The 23530-nt window shown below is 39.7% G+C and overlaps 1 protein-coding gene across 1 annotated transcript; it reads left to right on the top strand.

The window, feature by feature from the left end:
- The first annotated feature begins 1360 nt into the window (after positions 1-1360).
- Positions 1361-20449, top strand: CLDN10 (claudin 10). The gene is given in 7 exon segments (XM_032226132.1): positions 1361-1394; positions 1397-1579; positions 16606-16663; positions 16665-16765; positions 16908-16989; positions 17911-18018; positions 20329-20449. Coding segments are annotated over 7 exon segments (687 nt in total).
- The last annotated feature ends 3081 nt before the right edge of the window (positions 20450-23530 follow it).

Below are 23530 nucleotides of genomic sequence, written 5' to 3'. Positions count from 1 at the left end.
AATTTGACACAGAACTGCAGGTCTCAAATGATTTCACCTAGAGATGCCCCCAAAGATAAATCCAGACTGGGAAGAGGTAGAAAACTGCCTCGGATTGATTACTTAGCAATTTGAGTTAGTAAAGCTGAGTTTCTTCGTGGATTTTGGTGGATGAGAAGAAACTCTGGTCAATAGAGGAGAAGGCAGTCCAGTCTGGCTTTTGTCACTGTCTGAATCTGCAGAAGGCTGGCTGGTCATAGCCCTGGGAAAGTGAATCTGCAAAATCCGGGGTGGGGGTGGCGGTGGTAGCATCTCTAAAAACCCGGAGTGTGGAAGGAATGGCAGGCCTGCCCCAGAGAGTACAGTATAAGGACATCCAGGGAAATATGATTTGTAGTCCAACATTTCTGAGAGGTTTGGGGATCGAAGCTACAAGCAGCATGCCAGCATTTTGGAACTGATTCTTGTTAAAGATCAGGCTGTCCCCTCCTTGCTAGCTTTGAGGAAAATGTTAAAAACTGAATTTTTGTAGAGTCCCCCCCCCAACAGTTAAGTCTATAATTGACACCTTCTTGATGGTTTCCCCCCCTTGTTTCTTAATCTTTATTTTTATTGTTATCTTTTAATAAGTGGTCACATGATCAAAATTCAGAGGCTTCACAACTGACTCCTATTTACAACCGTGATCCCCTTTTGTGACAAGCAACGCAACGGGAAGCCACATTTCACTTGACCACCCTGTTCCTAACTTACGTCCGCAGTGATTCGCTTAACAACGGTGGCAAGAAAGGTCATCCCATGGGGCAAGCCACCCGTAATAAAATGCCTCACTTAACCACAGAAATTTGGGTCTCCATTTCGGTTGTAAGGCGAGGGGACATGCCTGTTTTCTATATTCACACACAGTTCCTCTACACGCCCATGACTGAATGTTGCAGTGTGGGAATTTCACGCCAGTAGCCAATATTTGGAATGAATCAGGCATGGCCTCGTCCTTTTCCCGTTAGGGTAAAATTGAGAAAGAGGATTGCCGCCGCCGCCGGTCCCTCCTCGCTTGTGCGCCAAGGCGGGCCCGCCCTCTGCTCCCAGGCGCCACAGGGCCACCACCGCTGGGCGCGGGCGAGCGAGCGCACCGGCAGGCCGTGAGCGCCGCGGGCTGGCAGCCCATCTGGAGACACGGCTCCCTCTTCCAAGCCGAGGGCAGCGCCCCCTCACGGTCCGCCTTGGGCGGGAGGCGTGTCCGGAGGATGCCGCGCGGGTGGGAGCTCCCCGGGGCCGCGACAGGCGGCTGTGCTCAGACGGCCGTCCAACGGAGCGCAGGCAGGAGAAGGAGGAGGCTCGCGCGCCCTCGCCGCCCCGCTCCGTGCCGTCCCCGTCGGCCATGGCCAGCGCGGTGGTGGAAATCCTGGCTTTCCTGCGGTCGTCTCGGGCTGGGTGCTGGTGTCCTCCACGCTGCCCACCGACTACTGGAAGGTGTCATCCATCGACGGCAGCGTCATCACCACGGCTACTTTCTGGTCCAACCTTTGGAAGACCTGCGTGACCGACTCGACCGGGGTGTCCAACTGCAAGGACTTCCCCTCCATGCTGGCGCTTGACGGTCTGTGAGGCTCCCCTTCTCCCCCCCCCTTCCCTTCCTTCCCTTCCCCTCGGTTAAGCTAGCGGTGTCTGCCCTGTTCAGGGTCCCGAGTGGAAGGGAAGCCCGGCGGGGTTGCCTATCGTGGGAGCTGCTCTCCTAGAAGGAGCGATTGGGGGGGGGGGGGGTGTGTGCATTCAGTCACTGAGCCATTGGCTCCAGCCTTTCGATCTCTAAACCCGTTTTAATTTATATGATAACGGGAATAATGATGGGTCTAAGATTATTTTGCTCCCCTCTTACATGGTTGCTTTGCCTCATTTTTTTGGGGAAGTTGATGGTAGAAGAAATTGGTTGAAGGTACAAAAAGTATTTGCCTATTTAGAGAAGTGAAATCTAGAAAGAAATGTCTAACTTGTAGTGGGTTAATTTTCTTTTCATTCTAGTTAAGGTGTTTTTTTTTTTAAGATAACTCTTTTTATTTTTCAAATTATTGTCTGATTTCCTGATCATTTTCTCTTTCCTAAACTGTAATATTATGTTTGCCTCGTTTTTTTGGACTTGAGTTGCTAATGAACGTTACTCTTGGCTCTAACACTGCACTTGCCCACAGAAGCATCTCAGGAATTTGCCTGTCACAAGTTCCTATCTCAATGCCATGGATAAACCAATACAAAACCAAATATCTGAACTGTGGGTCTTTGAATTACAGCTCTTATACCGGTAGTCCTCGACTTACAACAGTTCATTTAGGGAACGTTCAAAGTTTCAACTGGCATTGAAAAAAAGGTGACCATTTTTTCTTATGACCATTTTTTCACACTTCAAACCAGTACAGCCTCCTCATGTGCGCACAATCAAAACTCAGATGCTTGGCAACTGGCTCATATTTATGACGGTTGCAGTGTCCTAGGGGTCATGTGATCACCTTTTACGACCTTCTGACAAGCAAAGTCAATGGGGAAGCCAGGTTCACTTAACAACCAGATTGCTAACTTATCGACTGCAATGATTCACTTAACAACCTGTAATTGATTTTAAAAGTTGCTCGAAGTGTCCAAAGGATAAGATAATTTCCGACATTTCAACTTGCAAGGGATATTTTGATCACCCTTTTCCTCTTAGATATATGCAGATAGGCTGGGAGGAATCAGGAAGATGGCAGCAGCTCAATAGCTCAGATGAATGAAAGGTGCCCTATTCAATTAATTTTTTCTACCAGAGCTGTCCCATGAATCTTGGGGCATCTTAACCGCTTTGTCAAAAATGACTTACCCATGTAGGTTTGGTTTGGTTTATTAGATTTATATGCCGCTCTTCTCCCAAGGACTTAGGGCGGCGTACAACATTAAAAAAAACACATATTACAAAAATTAAAAAGAATTAAATAGAATATCCCAAACAAACCCAATTAGAATTAACAATGACATTTTAAGAAAATTCAATTAAAATTAACAATGATCAATAATTTGTTTTGTTTTGTTCAGGCCAGACTGGCTTGCTGGAAAAGCCAACTTTTAGGGCGTGTCAGAAGGACCGGAGGTCGGGGATTATATGAAGCTCCGGGGGCAGCTCATTCCAGAGGGAAGGCGCTCCCACAGGGAAGGCTCTATCCCTGGGGGTCGCTAGCCGACACTGTCTGGCCGACAGCACCCTGAGGAGACCAACCCTGTGGGATCGCACTGGACGGTGGGAGGCTATCGGTGGCAGTAGGTGGTCTCGCAGGTATCCTGGGCCTAAGTAACTCAAGAGATCCTCGTTGATCATTTCACATTTCACATGTTCAGATCCCTTCTGCAATCTCCTTTTGTGAGAGGAATACAGGAAGTCGGCTGGAAAAGGTCCTTTTCATCACATAACATCAGGGGTATCCATAATTTCAAGAATTACCATAGCTGCCCAAAATATACATGTTGCCATCATGTAACATTTGAAGTTATATTCTTGTGGCTTCATACTTCTAACATGAGATAAGCTGGGGACTGTAGTCTGTGAAGGGCTGCTTATAAGTAAGCGCCCAGTAGACTAGTTTTTCTCAACCCCAGCAATTCTAAGATGTATGAAATTCAGTTCCCAGTTGAAGAATTTTTGGCTATGGATTAAGCCATTACCTTGATGAGTTAATTACTTCTTATTTTCCAAGAAAGTAGAAATCTTGTTGCATATGGAAGGAGCTATTATTTCTGTTTTCTCCCTTCATCGTTTTGACCCGAACCATGTGACAATATGCCCGTGTTGGCATCTTGTGCTTCTGTATAATGACAATAAATCATTCAATCAGAAGCTAGTGGTTTGTTTGACATAAAAGATTAGAAGATTGCCAATACCTTTTACAAGAAGGGAGACTGTGTTGAGCCCTCCATTTTGGAGATGCCTTCTCTGAATACAGCTATCATACATGTTTCCAGTCTCCCTCTTTTTCTTACTACTAGCAGACTAGCTTCATATCATCCTAGAATAAGAGGAATATTTGGACTCTGAATGTGAATGTGATAGCATCAATGACTCTCTTGGGTGTCCTCTGCCTAGAGTGGGAGAATGTCCCCTTCTTGGAACTCTCAGCCACCCTTTGATATTATCAACTGTGGTTCACCTGCAAAGATTCTATATGTGAAGGGTTATTTTGTAAATATTCTATTTCTTCTTCAGTGGGTGGTTTCAATGTGGAGTAATGCTGGAAGAGAACCAGCCTGATATGTAGAAGTTGCACAGATCAACCCTCTGATCCCCTGTTCTTTAACTTGTAGAATAGAATAGAATAGAATTCTTTATTGGCCAAGTATGATTGGACACACAAGGAATTTGTCTTTGGTGCATATGGTCTCAGTGTACATAAGGAAAATAAAATACATTCATCAAGAATAAAAAGATATAACTCTTAGTGATAGTCAAGGTTACTAATAAGCTATCAAATCTCACCAGGAACAAATAAAAACAATATAAAGATACAAGCAACCTGGTTATAGTCATAATGGGGAGCGATAGATACTAGGAAAGAAGAGAAGAAGAATAGTAATACAGTAAATTATTGACAGTGTTGAGGGAATTATTTGTTTTAGCAGAGTGATGGTGTTTGGGAGGAAACTCCTTGTGTCTAGTTGTTCTGGTATGCAGTGCCCTATAGCGTCGTTTGAGGGTAGAAGTTGAAATAATTATGTCCAGGATGTGAGGGATCTGTAAATATTTCACGGCCCTCTTTTTGAGGGGCAGTATACAGGTCCTATGTAAACCTACCAGATAGGATCATCTGACAATTTGGAGTACAATTTCACCAGTATACCCAGCGGTGTGATTCAGCCAGTTTGCACCACTTCGGGAGAACCAGTTGTTAATGTTCTGAGCATTGGGAGAACTGGTTGTTGGAAGAAATCATTAGGGCAGAGAACCGGTTTGTTAAATTATTTGAATCCCACCACTGATACTCATGGTATAAGCACTATCCTAACTGGGGAGAGATGCTGTTTGTGTGCTTTTTGGGCCCGGAGGCTTAAGGATGGGAGAGAAACAACGTAAAAGCTGAGCTCAAGAGTTGTTTTTTGTACCTCAGGATTTCCTGTTGCGCCCTGTGATGTCTCTGACAAGCAGGCACTACCCATGGAGGACCAGGTCTGTCATTTGAGACACCTTCTCTAGGAGCAGGGAGAGCCATGGTCAGAGCGGCCTATGCCTAGCTTCCAGGGCATACCAATTACAACTACAGGTGGTCCTCAACGTACGACCACAGTTGAGCCCACATTTAGGCTGCTAAGAGAGAAATGTGTTAGTGAATTTATGACTTTTCTTCCACATTGGTTAAGTGAATCACGGCAGTTGTTACGTAAGTAACACAGTTGCAGTGGTGGGTTTCAAAAATTGTTCGAACCTACTCTGTGGGTGTGGCCTCCTTTGTAGGAGTGGCTTGCCGCCCATGTGACTGGATGGGAGTGGCTTGCTGCCCATGTGACCGGATATGAAGATGCCAACGACACTTGTCAGAACCACCTTAAATTACCTCACACCCAGCACTGGCATGCATAAGAATATGATGTAAACTTGTTTTTTAAAAGGCATCTTTGGTTTGCGTTAAAACAACTTCAACACACACAATGTTCTGATTGCACCACAAACGCAGTAGTCCTCCTTACCTTTCACAGAGGCACTGAGTTTTATAAATATGAGCATGATAGTGTAGAATAATCATATCCAAGGACCAGTGGTGGGTTTCAAAAAAATATTTGGAACCTCTTCTGTAGGTGTGGCCTGCTTTCCGGGTCCACTGGTGGAACCTCTTCTAACCGGTTCGGTAGAATTTGACGAACCAGTTCTACCGAATAGGTGCGAACTGGTAGGAACCCACCTCTGCAAAGTTGTGAAGTGAATCTGGCTTCCCCATTGACTTTGCTTGTCAGAACGTCACAAAAGGTGGTCACATGATCCTGGGATACTGAAACCGTCATAAATGTGAGTTGGTTGTCAAGCATCCGAATGTAAATCACGTGACCATGGGAGTGCTGCAACAGTCATAAGTGCGAAAACATGGTCATAAGACACTTTTTCAAGTGCCATTGTAACTTTGAATGGTCACTACACGAGGTTGTAAGTCAAGGACTCTCTGTAATATCTAAGGCAAAAGGACTTAAAGAACTATGCCCCCATTAGTAACCTGGTTAGATAATTGAAGTATATTTCCTCATAAAGCTGCTTTTAAAGACACCTCAGAAATGGTAATTGGACTAGAATACAGCAGTCCACAAGCCTCCTAATCCCTGTGATTGCAGTACATAAGCCCAAATTTACAGGCCTTTTATGGCTTGGCACCTGATCTGCCTTTTTAACCAGCATCAGCCCAACATACAGGTAGTTCTCAACTTACAACAGTTCATTTTGCGACCGTTCGAAGTTACAAAGGCATTCTAGTCCAATTACCACTTCTGAGGTGTCTTTAAAAGCAGCTTTATGAGAAGTGGCTTATGAACCATTTTCCACACTTACGACCGTTGCAGCATCCCCGTAGCCATATGGTCAAATTCAGGTGCCTGGAAACTGACTCATCTTTATGACGTTTTTAGTGCCTTGGAGTTATGCGATCTGCTTCGGCGACCTTCTTAGAAGCAAAGTGAATGGGGAAACCAGATTCACTTAATAACCATGTTACTAACTTAACAACAACAGTGATTCACTTAACAACTGCGGCAAGAAAGATCGCAAAATGGGGCAAAATTCACTTAAGTTTTCCCTAAGCAACAGAAATGTTGGGCTCAGTTATGGTCCTAAATTGAGGACTACTTGCATGAGAATATCCAGGGAAATACAACTTGGTCCCACATTTCTGAGAGGTTGGGGATTAAAGCTAGAAGCAGTATGGCAGCGTTTTGGAACTGATTCTTGTTAAAGACCAAGCTGTCCCTTCCTTGCTGGCTTTTAGGAATTTTTGTGGAGGATTTTTTTTCCTTTTAGTCTATATTTAATGTCTTCTTAATGGTTTTTTTTCCCTTGCTTGTTTTTTTTATCTCTATTTTATTGTTATCTTTTAATAATTTTGTGCTATGGCTTTATCCATCCATATTGTGATTGCTTTTTAATCTGACCATGGATTTTTTTTAATGTGAGAGTATTCTTTATGCCAAGAGTTGTTTGATTGCAGAAGTACAAATGTTTGATTCCTAAATAATAAAAGGCAGAGGCTTTTATTTTAAGATTTCTGTGTAGTTTAATTGTCGATCAAGAAAATATCTTCAGGCTATAAAAAGACAGCTGTTGGGTAAAATTTGGAGGCTGAGATTTTTCATGATCTCAACGCCACCTTCCTCATTTATAAGGTTACATAATATTGTACAAGACAGATAAACTTTGACATCTCCATTTAACAAAGCGTCTGAGTAAAGCTTCTGAACTACTATTGATTTTTGTAATGAAATGGAATTAAGATTGCTCTCATTACTGTGGCTAAAATTAAGAGTATGATATGTGTTTATGGATAACAAAAACATGCTGAACAATATATTTTCATTATGATTTTCAATCTCATCTGCTGTTTCTGTCTCTTGGTTTCTTACCATGCATAGATAGATGCCACACTTCTCTTGATATATTAATAATGCTGGTGTCACCTTTAACACAGTTACCACCAAATCTTAATAAAGCATTTTGTAAGGTGATGCAACTACTTACTGTATTAGCATCTTGAAAGAGCTGTCAAAATTAATGACAAATAGGAAATAGGAAATCAGGAAATAAATGAATGCATCAAACTTTTACTCATTGTTTACTTTGGTTCATATTGGCTAATAAGGATTTAGCTGAGTTACTCCTTGTCTTTCCTGGAAAGTTCTTAATTAAATCTTTGACTCTCTGGGGTGAGGTATAAATCATTCTTTTGCACGCAGATGCTCTCATGATACTGTGAAATTGTATCAAAAAAACATCCCAAATTAATAGCACCAAACGTAGGAGCATAATAAGACATATTGCAATTAATTTATAAAACTCAAACCAATCTTCTTTTGTGGATAGTAATATTTTAAACAGGTGATTACTTTTACTTTCACAACTGAGCTAATACACAAAGTGTACATCTTTTCTTGAACTGAGGGCAATTGCTTACCACTTTTAGTGACTGTTGTGTTCATTTTTACCTCAATTTTAAGGGGAAAAAATTATAATTCTCAGAATAGAAGTCCCCATAATTTAACAATATAGTTTTTGATCCTGGTCTCTAGGCAAACAGGAAACAGATTTAACTCTTTGGGGTATGATTTCCTTAAAAAAATGCTGGTAACTTCCTGCAGTTGTCTTTTTTTTAAGGCTACGTATATTTTTTTCCTCAATCTATCCTTGTAAGATAAAATTTTAGTCCCCTGACTGTTCTTACTTGCCCTCTTTTGCCCCTCTTCGCTTTGGTTTCTAATATTTCTAAAAGGTGGCAGCCAGAATTACTCAATTACATGTTACCCTTACTTTACTAGCAGACAATAGAGTAGAATATGTGGTAATCTGGAAAGCATGTATCCTTGATGCAATTTATATCTGCCCTTTTTATACACCATGCTGTCCTAGTTATAATTATAGTTATAATTTCCAAGATTGTCTTTACTGGTACTATTGCAAACCAGGCATTATGAAGCATTTTCTCTAAAACTGTTCTTTAAAACAAAACAAACATTCTTTCCCAGCCCTTTTCTATAGCTAGCAACTTACATTTTGAGCTTCATTTTCTATTGCGTTTTAGTCCAGCCTCTTAGATATATATTCACTCATATATCTTTTTCTCATGATATGTTACTTAAATAATTGTTTCGTTTTTTTATGTACTGGGATTGTCGGAGTCAAAACATAATGTTGGAAATCACTGCATATTCCTTTGGTTGAATAATAGGATGTGTATGGTATTGTCTTCTTCCAGATTTAGTGACATCTGTTTTTGTTTATTTATGGCTTCTGCCATTGCCTGGAGATGCTTTCAGGCAAAAGGGAATGTATTATTGGGTTGGTTTTAGCATGTTGACCCAGAGGTCCCTTGCCATCTTGTGATACTTATAGTATGAACATTGTTCTCTGTTTGAGAGGTAAAATATAGAGGTCTTCACCTCATCCTTAGGGTAAATTTGTTAATTCCCAGAGAAACTATGTTTGTGAATCAGAGGGTTACCTAAACCTTGAGCCTTGAGGGGAAGACACAACACCTGGGAAGAAACTCAGTTTCTTTCATCTGAGGATCTGTATAAAGAAGGATAGGCAATCTCAGTCTTCTAAGAGTTTTACAGAACAGAATTTCTCCAGGTGTAGTTTTATTCTCTCCTATCTGAAAACCTGGACTTTAAAAATACAAGTGTGGGAGTACAAGAGCAGTACAGCGTTCTTCTCAGAAGGATTTATAATCAGATGCCTTTCAGATATATGGATTGCTCATGAATGGATGACTGAAATGTTGGTCCTGCACACCTGAAAGTTACTGTAAATTAATTATGAGTTTCCAAGAGACATCTTATCTCTGACAATTCCAAACTACGCAATGTAGTCTAACACCATGTTTATAGTGGATTAGCTGATAAACCCAGCGCTGCCCTGGTATTTATTTATCCAAACCCTCCTTCCATGAACCTCGCCACAATTTCTAATGTTGAATTTTCTCCTTTACCAGAGGGAGCCCCCTTATGGAGTACTGTGAAACCGTTACCATGGCAACTCCACAGCGCTGTACAGTAGAAGCCATTTTAAGGCACAACAGGCTTATCCTAACAGAACACACACCCCGAGGGGTGTTAGGGATGTCTTACTCCCCACAATATTTGTTTCAAGGGGGTAACTAATATCTGTATACCAAGTTTGGTTGAAATTGCTCAAGTGTTCCAGAGTTATGCCGGAACACACACACACACACACACACACAAACATGTATATGTGTGTGTATATATGTATGTATGTATATGTATGTATGTATGTATGTATATGTATGTGTATATGTGTGTGTGTGTGTGTGTGTGTGTGTGTGTGTATGTATGTATGTATGTATGTATGTATGTATGTATGTATATATAAATTTGAAGTGAGTAAAGCACTCTAGAGGTAGGATCATTCTGCTTTCGGATCACATACAAAGCTATAATGTTTAAGAAATTGACCCAATGCAGCCAGTTGTGAGGGGAGCCAGTGAGCAAATAGAACACAGTAGTGCAGTTCATTCATCACTTAATTAGGTTTTGATTAAATGTGAGGTAAGAACCAACCCAAATTGTAAGAATAAGAGCCAGTATGTGAAATTCATTTCTAACTTTATGAAGTCCCAATTTATATCTGATAAAGGATATGTATAAGGCAGGGGTGGGTTGCTGCCGGGTTGCTGCCAGTTCGCTTCACACGCGCTTTGCTTGATCTGTTTACCTGTATAAACTGCATGAATGTTTTGTTTAGGGGGGTTGGGTGCCCATCTTTTGGCCACTCCATCAAAGGGTGCCAGCATCCTTCTCTTTTTTTATTGTCATTTATTGATAAAGAAAGCTATATTATTTCTATTCCCAAGCTGGCAAAATTAACTTCAATTTTGCTTTAGAATCTTTCTAGAGAGCATCAGTGATCATTTTATTTAGGGAAGGAGAAATAAAACTTTCTCTCATTGTCATATTTCTTTTTTGTCTGTAGCAAGTCTGATGCCAAGCGCCCCAAATTAGGAGATTTATGCAGTGAGAACTCTTTACTCTGTTTTCTTTTTTTGTGTGTGAAAAATCACATGCTGGTGTGTAAATGATGGATGGCGGCCATTTTGTTGTGGTTGGGGTAAATCTTACCATTTTGCCCAGGAAATATAGCTATAAATTACCTTGAAAACACCTCTGGGTAAATAACTTCATGCTCCAGCACATTAAATGTCTTAATTAGCTACTAACAATGCTAATAAATTGAATGTGTCGGAAAATAATGACTTCCGTGGCTAATTTTAATGTATATAAGTAGCAAAAGAAAAAGTTACAAGATCCCCCAAAGAAAACTGGGGTTGAAGAGAAATTTTACACTAAATATCCATTTTTAGTAATAAAAACTAGGTGTAGGTAACTTTTCTCTTCTTGCAGAATTTAGCTTAAATTGTCTGGTGTTCCATGAGGTTATTTCCTGTGTTATGCCTTATCTAGAAAAGCATAAAAAGTAAGAATGCGCTCCAGGCCTACATTAATGCTTGAAATTAGGCATGTGCATTTACAGTTAACTAACAGCCTGTTTAAAAGACCGTGCCTCAGTATATAATCCTTAATAAAATGTAAACCTATAAAAATTTGAATAATGGGGAATTTGTTCTGAAATGTGTTTTTTTGTCTGCAATGGCACCGTCTTAAGGGGAAAAAAATCTTTTAAAAAATGACTTTTGTTCCTTCCAAAAACAATTTAATATAAATAAGGTAAATGAGAGAAGATTAATGCTAGAAAAAAGTGTCACTAGCAAATTTCTAATATCGGTATGTCATTAGGATTCGTAACTGGCTGACCAACCACACTCACTATCTAATAAAATGAAATTCAATGGTGAAAAGAGTAAGGCTCTACATTTAGGCAAGAAAAAACAAATGCACAGGTACAGTATAGGTGGTACCTCACTCAATAGTAGTAACTGTGAGAGGGATCTTGTAGTCCTAGTGGACAACATTTAAATATAAGCCAGCAGTGTGCAGCAGCTGCCAAAAAAGCCAACACAGTTCTAGGCTACATAAAAAGAGGGATAGAATCAAGATCATATGAAATCTTAATACCACTTTATAATGCCTTCGTAAGGTCACACTTGGAATACTGCATTCAGTTTTGGTCGCCATGATGTAGAAAATATGTGGAGATTCTAGAAAGAGTGGAGAGAAGAGTAATAAAGATGATTAGGAGACTGGAGACTAAAACATATGAAGAACGGTTGCAGGAACTGGGTATGTTAGTTTAATGAAAAGAAGGACTAGGGGAGACATGATAGCAGTATTCCAATAGCTCAGGAGTTGCCACAAAGAAGAGGGAGTCAAACTTTTCTCCAAGGCACTTGGGTGTAGAACAAGAAGCAATGGGTGGAAATTAATCAAGGAGAGAAGCAACTTAGAACTGAGGAGAAATTTCCTGACAGTTAGAACAATTAATCAGTGGAACAGCTTGCCTCCAGAAGTTGTGAATACCCCAATACTGGAAGTCTTTAAGAAGATGTTGGATAGCCATTTGTCTGAAATGGTATAGGGTTTCCTACCTAGGCAGGGGGGTTGGACTCCAAGGTCCCTTCCAATTCTGCTATTGTATTGAATTGTATTGTATTGTTGGACAGTTTTGACTTTGTTGATTTGGATGTCAAAATGCAGATCTTTATGCAAAACAACATTCATACAATATTTATTGATGGGGAAATTGGAATGGGAATGTATTACCCTAGGCAGCCTTTTCAGGCAAGAGTGGGGAGATGTTTTTAAGGGATATGTCACAACCGCATTGTCAGGGTTCTAAATAGCATCCAAAATTAAATCGGAGTCCAAGGCAAAGTATTGCTCAAAGTTCCAATTTATTGAGAGACATGTTGGCACATCTGGAAAACCCAAATCTGAAAGCTTCCCGGTTTTTCCCACCCAGTTGAAAGTTCAAGATATTGCCCCACACCCACAAGCCCATCACATGGTCCAATCTTCCACTGCCATGCTGGCAGTTTCCACCCATCCAGTCCTGTTCAGGTGCAGAGACAAAGGATGACCTTGGCTTTCTAGAAAGAATTTTGCTATGGCTACATATCATCTAACTCCATATAATTCCCCTCCCATTTTCCCACAATAGAAAATGCATAGTAGAATAATAGAAAGTGTGTCAGGCCTCAGATCCAAAGAAAAGATGGCTGCAGGCCTGACACGTGGGTATAAAGTATTGGATGGAACTTAGATAAAAACTAAACTTGATTTAATTTCATTTATCTATTAAAATTAAGTACAGTTAATGTCTACTCTTCAGTTATAGATTTAACAATTTTCTGTATCCATCATATTTTGATCCTCATGGCTATACTCAAGACCATTGGAGCAACCTGCAGTGATAGTGTCAGATTGTGCAACTCTAACTTAGGCTGCCGCCATTGATATTCTATTTGAAGCTTACTGTATGAAGCATTTCTGTTTGCAGTATTTACACACACAGATTTTTCTCTCAAGGATGGATCTGTCCTCCTTAACCTTCTTCTTTTGCACTAAGTATCACAATCACAGGGTACAGTTGACATGGCCCTGTAGCCTCCTTTTTATACCTTGAATGTGTGCAGGAGTTTCTGAACGTCACTTATTTTAATTATTATTTTTTTTGAAATAAAATATCTGATAGACCTTACTACCCTAGGTTTTTAACAGCTGCAGCACCAGTCAAAACAATGAAGTGAAACTTTCATTTTATCAGGCCAATGCTTTCAGCGTTGTAAGGGATAAGGTCATAACAATAACAACAAAAATTTAGTACAGTCATAGATCAGACTCAAATTATAGAGAGAAGTGTTTTATACAATACACAGTAGCAGACTTGGAAGGGACCTTGGAGGTCTTCTAGTTCAACCCCCTGCCTAGGTAGGAAACCCTATACCCGTTTCAGACAAATTGCTATCCAACATCATCTAAAAGACTTCAGTGTTGGGGCATTCACAATTTCTGGAGGCCAGCCTGTTCCACTGATTAATTGTTCTAACTCTCAGGAAATTTCTCCTGAGTTCTAAGTTGCTTCTCTCCTTGATTAATTTCCACCCATTGCTTCTTGTCCTGCCTTCGGGTGCTTTGGATAATAGTTTGACTCCCTCTTCTTTGTGGCAACCCCTGAGATATCGGAACACTGCTGTCATGTCTCCCCTGGTCCTTCTTTTCATTAAAATAGACATACCCAGTTCCTGCAGCCTTTCTTCATATGTTTTAGTCTCCAGTCTCCTTATCATCTTATCCTCTTGATGTACAATATATCCAAAGAGTAATATATCCAAATTAGTTTGTCCTGTTGCCTAATGGTGATTTGATGGTGTAAACGTGGCAGTTAGATAGCTGCTGGAAGATCATTTTGAGATCTCTATTCACCATAACAGTAACCTGTATTTGGGTTCGCCCAGCTAACTTTACAAAGTATCTTTATATCATGTACAAAAGACTACTTTACAAAAGTAGTCTTTATATCATGTGGCATATGGTAAAAATACAGAAAAAATATAGAAATTTAATAGTGTTTATATCATCTCCTATTGCATTCATAACCTGTCAGATCTGCCATCTTCAGCTTTGTGCTTTGCTGTCCATAAATTGTTGAGGGGGGGAGGTGGCAATTGGCATGTGGACAGTAGAGTAGAGATGAGCAAGGGTGTGTGTGAGTGTGTGTGTGTGTGTGAGAGAGAGAGAGACAGAGACAGAGACAGAGAGAGACAGAGAGGCTTGATGGAAACCAGAGTTGTGAGAACAGGCCTATTCCAGTCTTCAAGGACACCTTGCCTGGGGAAGAGAATATGATCTGCACCAAGTGGCACCAAACATCAGAGCTGTTCCCTAAACACCTATATAACACACCATTGGACAAAAACAAAGAGGGAAGTCAAGTGGGGAGGGCTGGGGAGAAGGGGAAAATCTTAATGCTTTGCACGGGAACCTAAGATCTAGCCTTGCTTTTGCTGCAACCCACTAATCCTTAATAAAAGAACCTATCACTTCAATCCAATGGAGTCGAGGTCTTTCTTTCCCAGGGACCTAGCTGGGGCAGGTCTGACATAACCCTGGGACCCTGGAGATTTGCTCCATCTGCCCTTCATACCTGAACAGAAGAGAAGTTCCACAGCTGTGGAAAACCAAGTACTCTCTTTGGGCAGGAAAGATTATTGACTTCTTAACTAATAACTATTGCTATTCCGCTTAGCAATGTTATTGCTATTGCTTTTTAAAGATCTTTTATAATGAGAGAGAGAGAGAGACAGAGACAGAGACAGAGACAGAGAGACTAGATAACCTCCTTTAGACTGTATTTTATTTCAATTCCATTTTAAATCATATTTTATTCCAATTCCATTTTAAATCGCTTTTATCAAATTTTAGTAATAATTTGTTTCTGGAAATTTTCACTTTGATATGGAGAAAGAAAGAAAGAAAGAAAGAAAAAGAAAGAAAGAAAGAAAGAAAGAAAGAAAGAAAGAAAGAAAGAAAGAAAGAAAGAAAGAAAGAAAGAAAGACAGACAGAGATAATGTGGTTATATGGTGAATGAACAAACTGTTGAAAGTTCATTTAAAATTATGAAGCAAATGAAATCAGGAAAAATTGGGTATTTTGATCACTGCTAACATTCAGAAATCCTTCTCCAACTTACCAGAATAGCGATGAGAATAGTACAGAGTATTGGTTGGAAAATTATCCCACAATCTAAAAAGATGCCATCTTTCTTTTGGCCAAATCTGCTTTGAGCAGATCCAATTTTAAAGTAAGGAAGAGGGAGAAAAATTGCTTTTCTTTTTGGTTTGATCTGTGCTGTCAGTATGATAAAGAGAATACCAACAGTTAAATTGAACATTGAATAGGAAACGAGAGAAGCAGTAGGAACATATAAACAAAAGAGAATATGGGAACACTGTGATTCTTTCACTTGTTTGCATTTTAATTACTGTGATTTATATTGATTGCGTTTCTACAAAACACCAAACATTAAATCAATAATACTGGCTGGTCTTGCAATATCCAGCTATGAATTAACTATATTTAAAACCCAAAACATAGATAATGAGAGTTGGAAGGGACCTTGGAGGTCTTCTAGTCCAACCCCCTGCTTGACCCTTATACCATTTCAGACAAACAGCTGTTCAGTCTCTTCTTAAAACAGTGATGGAACATCCATAACTTCTGAAGGGAAGCCTATCCACTGATTAATTGTTCTCACCATTAGGAATTTTCTCCTTAATTCTAGATTGCTTCTCTCCTTGACGAGTTTCTATCCATTGTTTCCTATCTGGCCATCTAGAGCTTTGGAAAATAGGTTGACCCCCACTCTTCTTTGTGGCAGTCCTGACACACTGGATGGTGCCAAGATCCCTGAACCAATAGCTATCTTTATAGGGTGCTATCCATAAAGGTGGGAGCACGTTTATTTCTAGTACAACCTGTCGTGTTCATATTTACATTACCCCCTCCCACCACGTTAGCTACTGCCATGTGAATTATTGCAAAAAAACAACAACAACTGTGAAGAAAGCGTGGAGATTTGCATAAGAGGAGTTCATCTAATAGAAGAGATATGAAAGCATCTTATTACCCAGGTGACCTAGACCAGGAGTGGGTTCTGGCAGTCACTACTGCTGGTTTGTTTGTGGGTGTGCCATGCACACGCAGTGCAATAACAATTGCTCTATGAATGTACAGGAGCAAAAAACAAGATGGCTGCCTCTATGGCACCGCCCGGAGAACCAGTTTGGGGGCGTGGCAGGCCTGGGTCGCTGCCCATTCCAGCGACCCAGGGTGCCAAACCACTACCAATTCAGCCGAACCGATCCATCTGTAGGAACCCACCACTGACCTATACTGTACCGAAAGCCCTTTAAACATGGACATCACACAATTTCTTCTTGCATTTTTAGGTTACATCCAAGCGTGCAGAGGACTCATGATTGCTGCTGTCTGCCTTGGTTTTTTGGCTCTGTATTGCCTTGATTGGGATGAAGTGTACAAAGGTTGGAGGCACAGACCAAACTAAAGCTAAAATTGCTTGTTTTGCTGGACTGATCTTTATTATCTCAGGTAAATATGAAATGATCAAAGCTGAGTTTTTCTAGGCAGGTCAAATTAAGTGGGAAAATTGATGTCGATGGTAGATTCTGGTGGATGTGTATCGAAGCATTTCCAGATATTAATCTGTTCTGCACTTGATGCATTTTTTTAGGACTGAGTGCATTGACTGGTTGCTCCCTCTATGCTCACCGAATCACATCTGAGTTCTTTGACCCCACATATATTGCACAAAAGTAAGTCCAGTTGAAGAAAAACCCACTGAAATAGGAGATGTTTTACTTGCTGTTTTGGTCTATCTGCCTGGTTCAGAGGAACCAGAGCTAATTAACCTGCCCAAAATAAAGTTTAAACTGGCTATAATGAAATAAAACAACAACTGCTGCCTTTTGAACTCCGTTAGTATTTCAGTGATGTTAGAATGGAAGATTATAAGGTCCATAGGCTTGAGGAAGTTCCTCATGTCAGACAGCTTTGAAAAATATACTACAGTACAATATAGCTAAAAGAAACTAACAAAAATTAAAATATCTTTTGTTCTGTTTCTGAAGTTAAATCAACCAATAGCTGATTATCTATATTCAAGGATCTTTTTCATCTTTCTAGTTATTGCAACCAAAACTGAAACATTTACAGCAAATAATCTAATTCTATATTAATTCTTGCCCATATTTAGTAGAAGTACTCATTTTTGTGACCCAACAAGAAGTAAAGGATTATTCTGCTATAATTACTCAAATAATTGATTGTTATTGCTGAATTATATGCAGCAAAGTACTCAGCTTTTTTAGTGCAGACAATTTATGGCCTCTTTCCTTGTAAATACTTAAGGTATACATTGGAAAGCAAGACAGTAACTTCTCCAACTCTTGAGAATTATAGAAGCGAAGACGGAATTAAAACTTAAATGCCCATTAGTAGTGACCATAATTAAAATGGCTTGTTTTAGACAGGAGCAATGTTTGCCAAGCTTTCAGATTTGTGTGGGGGGGTGGGGTGGGGGTGCTGAGGATTGCAGTGGAAAGAGCAAGAATTATTTTATTACATTTTGTTAATACAATGAATGAATTTAGCCTTGTAAACCTTTCCCATCAAGTAAATGAAACTGATTTGCGGATTAAACTATTTATTAAACATGAATTATCACCTATCTGCAGGTATGAACTGGGAGCCGCTTTATTCATTGGTTGGGCTGGAGCATCGCTTTGCATAATTGGTGGCAGCATCTTCTGCTTCTCCGTTTTTGAAAGCAAACACACTCCACGGTACAGACAGCTGCTTTTGTTAAAATTAATATTAACAGATTTATAATTACTAAATTGTAAATCAGTAGCCCAATCCAATCTGCAAATATTTCAGAAATGACCCTAATCAAAAGTCAAGAATGATTATTTGAAAAAAAAGAAGGAATTTTTTTAAAACCCTCTGCTTATAGGGGAAAAAAACTTGTCAGACACTGCTCATCTCTGTAAGATTAAAGAGAGGATTAGAAATCATGTAGCAGAAGCTGATGGTGAATTTATGCCACATAAGATGCCTTAGCGCAATGGGTCTCAACCTTCCTAATGCCGCAACCCTTTAATACAGTTCCTTGTGTTGCGATGACCCCCAACCATAAAATTATTTTTATGTTTTCCGTATTTTTTCAAAAATGTGTTTTCTGATGATCTTAGGCGACCCCTGTGAAAGGATTGTACGACCCCTAAAGGGGTCCCGATCCACAGGTTGAGAACCGCTGCCTTAGCGCTTCTTTAAAATAATGCATGTTGCATTTCAGTGCTTTTAAAATGCATGAATGACATGATTCACTTATGTTTAAGTTTACTGGGCATTTTGTTTCCACAGAAATAGATTTAAATTGTGAAACCACTTCCCAACTACCTCCCTTATCTTGAATAGTACTGAGACTGCAGTATTCACTAATAGTCCTTATCGTTCCAAGCTTTTTTCCTTTTCATCTATTATGTAGTACATTAATTTTGCTTCCCTAAATACAAAATGAGTGAAAATTGGGATATTGAGGAAATCATAAAGTACAGTGCAGTAATGCATTTACTGTGATTTTACCTATTGTGTTGAGAATGTTGTCTAAAAGTAGGGCTGTAATAGGAATTCATGAAAAATTCTACACTTCCAGCAAGAGCTACGTGTAGCCCAGTCTTAAATTTGGGAATGGATCCTATGTATCACATAGGGTTCACTTCCGAGTAAGCAACCTCAGATTATGATGTTTTGAACAAACAAGTACATCTCAAAAATGTAAACTCCATGCCTGAATTGAAGCTGTTTTGAGGACAGCTTGCTACAATAAATGGCATGGAGAGAGAGAAAAAAAGCATTGATTTCATGGATCTGTACTTGGTCAAATAAAATCAGCGTCATGGTAGCATGACTGAAATGATTAAGAAATGGTTGCTAAACAAATCCTTTTATTCCCTTCTGAAAATGAAGTGGTAGATTCTGAACATCAGATAACAGAACCAGGGGGTGGGGGGTGCAGGACAGTGGTTAGAGTGCAGTGTTGCAGGCAAACTCATTGCTCACTGCCAGCAGTTCGATTCTGACCGGCTCAAGGTTGATTCAGCCTTCCATCCTTCCGAGGTCAGTAAAATGAGATTATTGGGGAAAATATGCGGACTCTATAAACTGCTTAGAGGCCGTAAAGCTATATGAAGCTGCATTATCAGTCTAAATGCTATTACTAATAGGGTCCCTTCCCAGGTTTTTAATGTGAAGCAATTAGAGGTATCTGCCTGGAGAAGCTCTGTGACATTTGGGAATGTTCCACAGGCATCCTTCATTGTGTCATCAATAATAAGGTAGCAGCTGCATTACCTGGCTTGGCCAGAAAAGCATTTGACCCTGTAGGGCTTTGACTGATTGACCTCCATTGTATGGTCATTAAGACAATTTTAGCTTCCCACTGATACTCAGTATGAGCATATTCTTCAGAACACACCTATTTTTTTCTAGATATTTGATTATAAGGTTAAGACTGCTGTGCAAATAATCTTTAGTTCAGGCTGAGAAAAGCTGTTTCTACCTTACTAGTAAGTATTCTTACATCGGAGAAGTTTTGAAAATTGTTCAAAATGCCACCCTACACTTTTGATTACGGAAAGCTTTCCTCAAGGACTAGCAAAGTATTAACACTATTCTTGGTAAACTGTCACTCGAAAGAAAAAGTATTAACATTATTCTTGTTAAACGGTCACTTAAAAGAATATTGGGACTTGACCACAAGTAGACTCCTGAACTGCAATGTCTGAAAAGTTTTTACCCAACTTGAACAAAATGGATGAGTATATTGTTCTGATTTAAGGTGTGAGTACATGCGACCCCTGCAATTCATCCAGACAGGCATATCTTTTTCCAGGACTGTTAAGACAGCTGTGGGATCCTGGAAATCGATGCTGCTGCTTTAAATGAGCTGCAGATAGTGGCTGTGCTCATCTTTCCTTGTATTCCAAAATGTCTTGTCTATAGTAAAGCCCAAAGCACACAGCAGCCCGGTGACATCTTCCTTTCAATATTTCTTGACATTTAAATGAGCTCTAAACTTTCTCATGTTTCAGGATGGTATATGCGTACAACAAACCAGCGTCTATGATGTCTACTCGAACCAAGGCCTACTCAGCAGATTTTAAAGCATCCAAAATCCCTCCAAAGCACTTTGACAAAAATGCCTACGTGTAAATGGATGGTTGGAGGAATACTTTTGTTATTAAGAATCATAATGTATGTGCTGTCCATCCACAGAATGATTTTTAAAAGTGGCTTGGTATCTTGAGCATCAGCAGTTTTATAACTATTGTAACTGTTTTATAAATGAACTTTTGTCTACTTGATGTAAATTTTCTTCATAACTTGTTTTAAGATTTATACTTATACTAGACATAATTTATAACTGCTATGTTTTGCTTTCTGTAAAAAGAAATATAAATGAAGTTGTTTTGATTACAGCCAATATTGTCAGGGATCTTCCGAATCAAACATAACAGTTGCAGCTTTTAAATGGATCCATCAGTTTTGAAGATCTGCTTTTAATAACTTGGGACTAGTTTTCAAAGCATGTTAAAACATATAGTTAAGCTTAAGCAAGATCTTAATAATGCATTATGAAACACCAAGTTTTAATCCCAATATCACAATTATATGGATTAACAATCCCCTGCACAAACACCCAAATACCCTGTAACACAAAACAAAGATTTACCATAATTTTCCACAAGGTTAAAATTTGAATTTTAGATTTACATAATGCAACTTGTGTTCCACTGAGAAGATAAGTGTGTCCATTTCTGAGGAGTTTCTCTCTGTAATTTCACTTAATCCCTCAGCTTCAAATTGGTTGATTTAAAATCAAGACAGTCTCAGATATTGATTAGAACGACAAACTGTGTCCCTGAAGATTTGTCACATTGCTCTAAAAATTTAGTCTCATCACGGCACCAAAATGTACAATGTAATATACCGTTGGATTATATAGTTTTATTTTGTGTAATGTTTTTAGATGTGATTTAGAAACTAGGTAGTATTCAATTATTTTTTATTATTTTTTTGTGCCTGCTGGTCAGAGTTAATGCCTGGCAACTGCCTGGACTAATCCTGCAATATATTTTTTTGCCAAGCATTGTTTGCCCTTTCCTTTCTCTTGCAAAGACAGTGTGTGAGAGACTGGCCCAAATACACCCAGCTGGCTTTGTGCCTACAATAAGACTAAAACCCATGGTCTCCTGGTTTCTAGCCTGGTGCCTAACCACCACACCACACTGGTTGTCATAGTGTTGTAGTACATAATTGTAATGCAGTAGGAATGGCTTCTTCCTTGTTTTTCTCTTCTCCTGTTGACAAAGCTTCACTGCCTTGATACCCATTATATAGTTAAAGACCAATCCTATCCTGAGTTTTTGTAAGATATGAAACCCACTGAAATTTAGAATCCTCCACAGACAGTTTTTTTTTTTTTACTAGAGAGAACCACATTGTATATTTAGACGTCAGTAATGGGAAGATGGGGGAATGGAGCACATACATACTGGTTTCCAGATATGCTTACTTGTGCCTAGAACTAAAAATACCGAATGTTTAGGGAAAGAATAGGGTATAAGAAAAGAAGAGATTTTAGTCATTTTTATGAGACCAGAAATGTAGCTTTAGGAATTGTTTTGGATTAGAATAATGTTTAGAAGAACCTTATTGTTTAGTTGGGTTTAAAATAAACAATTTCAATTTTGTAAAAAAAAAAAAATTATGCCTTCTGTCCCCAATTCAGTTCAAATTTTGCTTGTTAAAGGGTCATTTAGGGTTACTAGGACACAATCTATAAAGTACACTGAAGTTATTAAATACCCTGAAACGCTAAGTGAGATAGTATCTGGTGTGATTCACCCGTCCCCTTGAGCAGTTATTTCTGCACGTTCAAGGCAAAAAGCAATTTTGTTGTTCGTAAGAGGCAGGAGTCAAAAGCAGGGGCATATATCACCTTCTCTTGCAAGTTTGATAATAATGACAGATGAGCAAACAGGCCAGGCCAGGCCAGAGGTCAGGTTTGACAGGTTACAAAACATGTGATGAATGTGTTCAACTTAAAGTGAACTGAAAAGCATTTTAATGCATCTTTCTTAGTTGCTTCAACCGATCCCCAAGCAGTGGTCATGTGACCTGATATGATCCCTAATATACCCGTGGTCACCATTTGTACAAAAATACAAAGCTTGGGATTCTCAGTCAACTTCTTTACCATTATAGAAATCTGCTAATCTTTCTTAAATTGAGGGGCTCCTTTCACAGAACGGCTGTATCAACAGATGTGGTTAAGTTTTGGGGTAGGGACTTTTAGCAGATGTGCAGTTAACTTTCAGCTCAGATGTTATGTTGCACCAGAGGAAACTGAATAGGTTTTGCAGTGTTTCCTACTAGTACCACTTTATAAATCCTTAGAAAAGACTACATCTGAAATACTGCATCTGGTTTTAGTCACCACATTACAAAAAATATGTTGAAACTTTGTGCGAAGAATAGCAACTAAGATGATTAAGGACCTGAAAATAAAAACATATAAAGAACGGTTGCAGAAATTGGTTATGGGCAGTCTAGAGAAAAGAAGGACTAAGGGGGACATGATAGTAGTATTTCATTGTTTGACGGGCTGCCACAAAGAAGTGGGGGTCAATTTAATTTCCAAAGTACCACAAGGCAAGGCAAGAAACAATGGATGAAAACTCATCAAGGAGAGAAGCAACCTGAAACTAAGGAGAAACTTCCTAACAGTGAGGACAATTAACTAGTGGAACAGCTTGTGTTCAGAAGTTGTGGGTGCTTCATCACTGGAGGTTTCTAAGGAAAAACTGGGCAGCCACTTGTCTGGAATGGCATAGGGTCTCCTGCTTGAGCAGGGGGTTGGACTAGAAGACTGCCAAGGTCCCTTCCAAATGATTGCCCAGCCCCCTCCCTCCAGTTACCCCAGCCCAGTATCCAATCTGCGACTCCCTAAGGTGTCATGTGGGGTGCATCTTCAAGGGGCCTTATCAGGTTGTTATGCGAGGCGATTGGCCTTGACCAAGTCCAAACATCAACCATCAGCATGCGCAGAGGATGATGAGAACAAAACTCCCTTTCCCAATACCCTCCCCATTTCTATGGCAGCCGATAGCAAGCAAGCGAAGCAGAGGCTGACATCCAGCTCTATTCTGATTGATAATGGGTCTCACTGGTGGAATGCCTGTTTTATCTTGCCTCCTGGGAATTCCCTTCCTGAGTGACTCTTCTTCCTCC

The sequence above is a fragment of the Thamnophis elegans genome, chromosome 11, assembly GCF_009769535.1.
Source record: "Thamnophis elegans isolate rThaEle1 chromosome 11, rThaEle1.pri, whole genome shotgun sequence".
Taxonomy (NCBI): Eukaryota; Metazoa; Chordata; class Lepidosauria; order Squamata; family Colubridae; genus Thamnophis; species Thamnophis elegans.
This window is presented reverse-complemented; position numbering and strand designations above follow the sequence as displayed.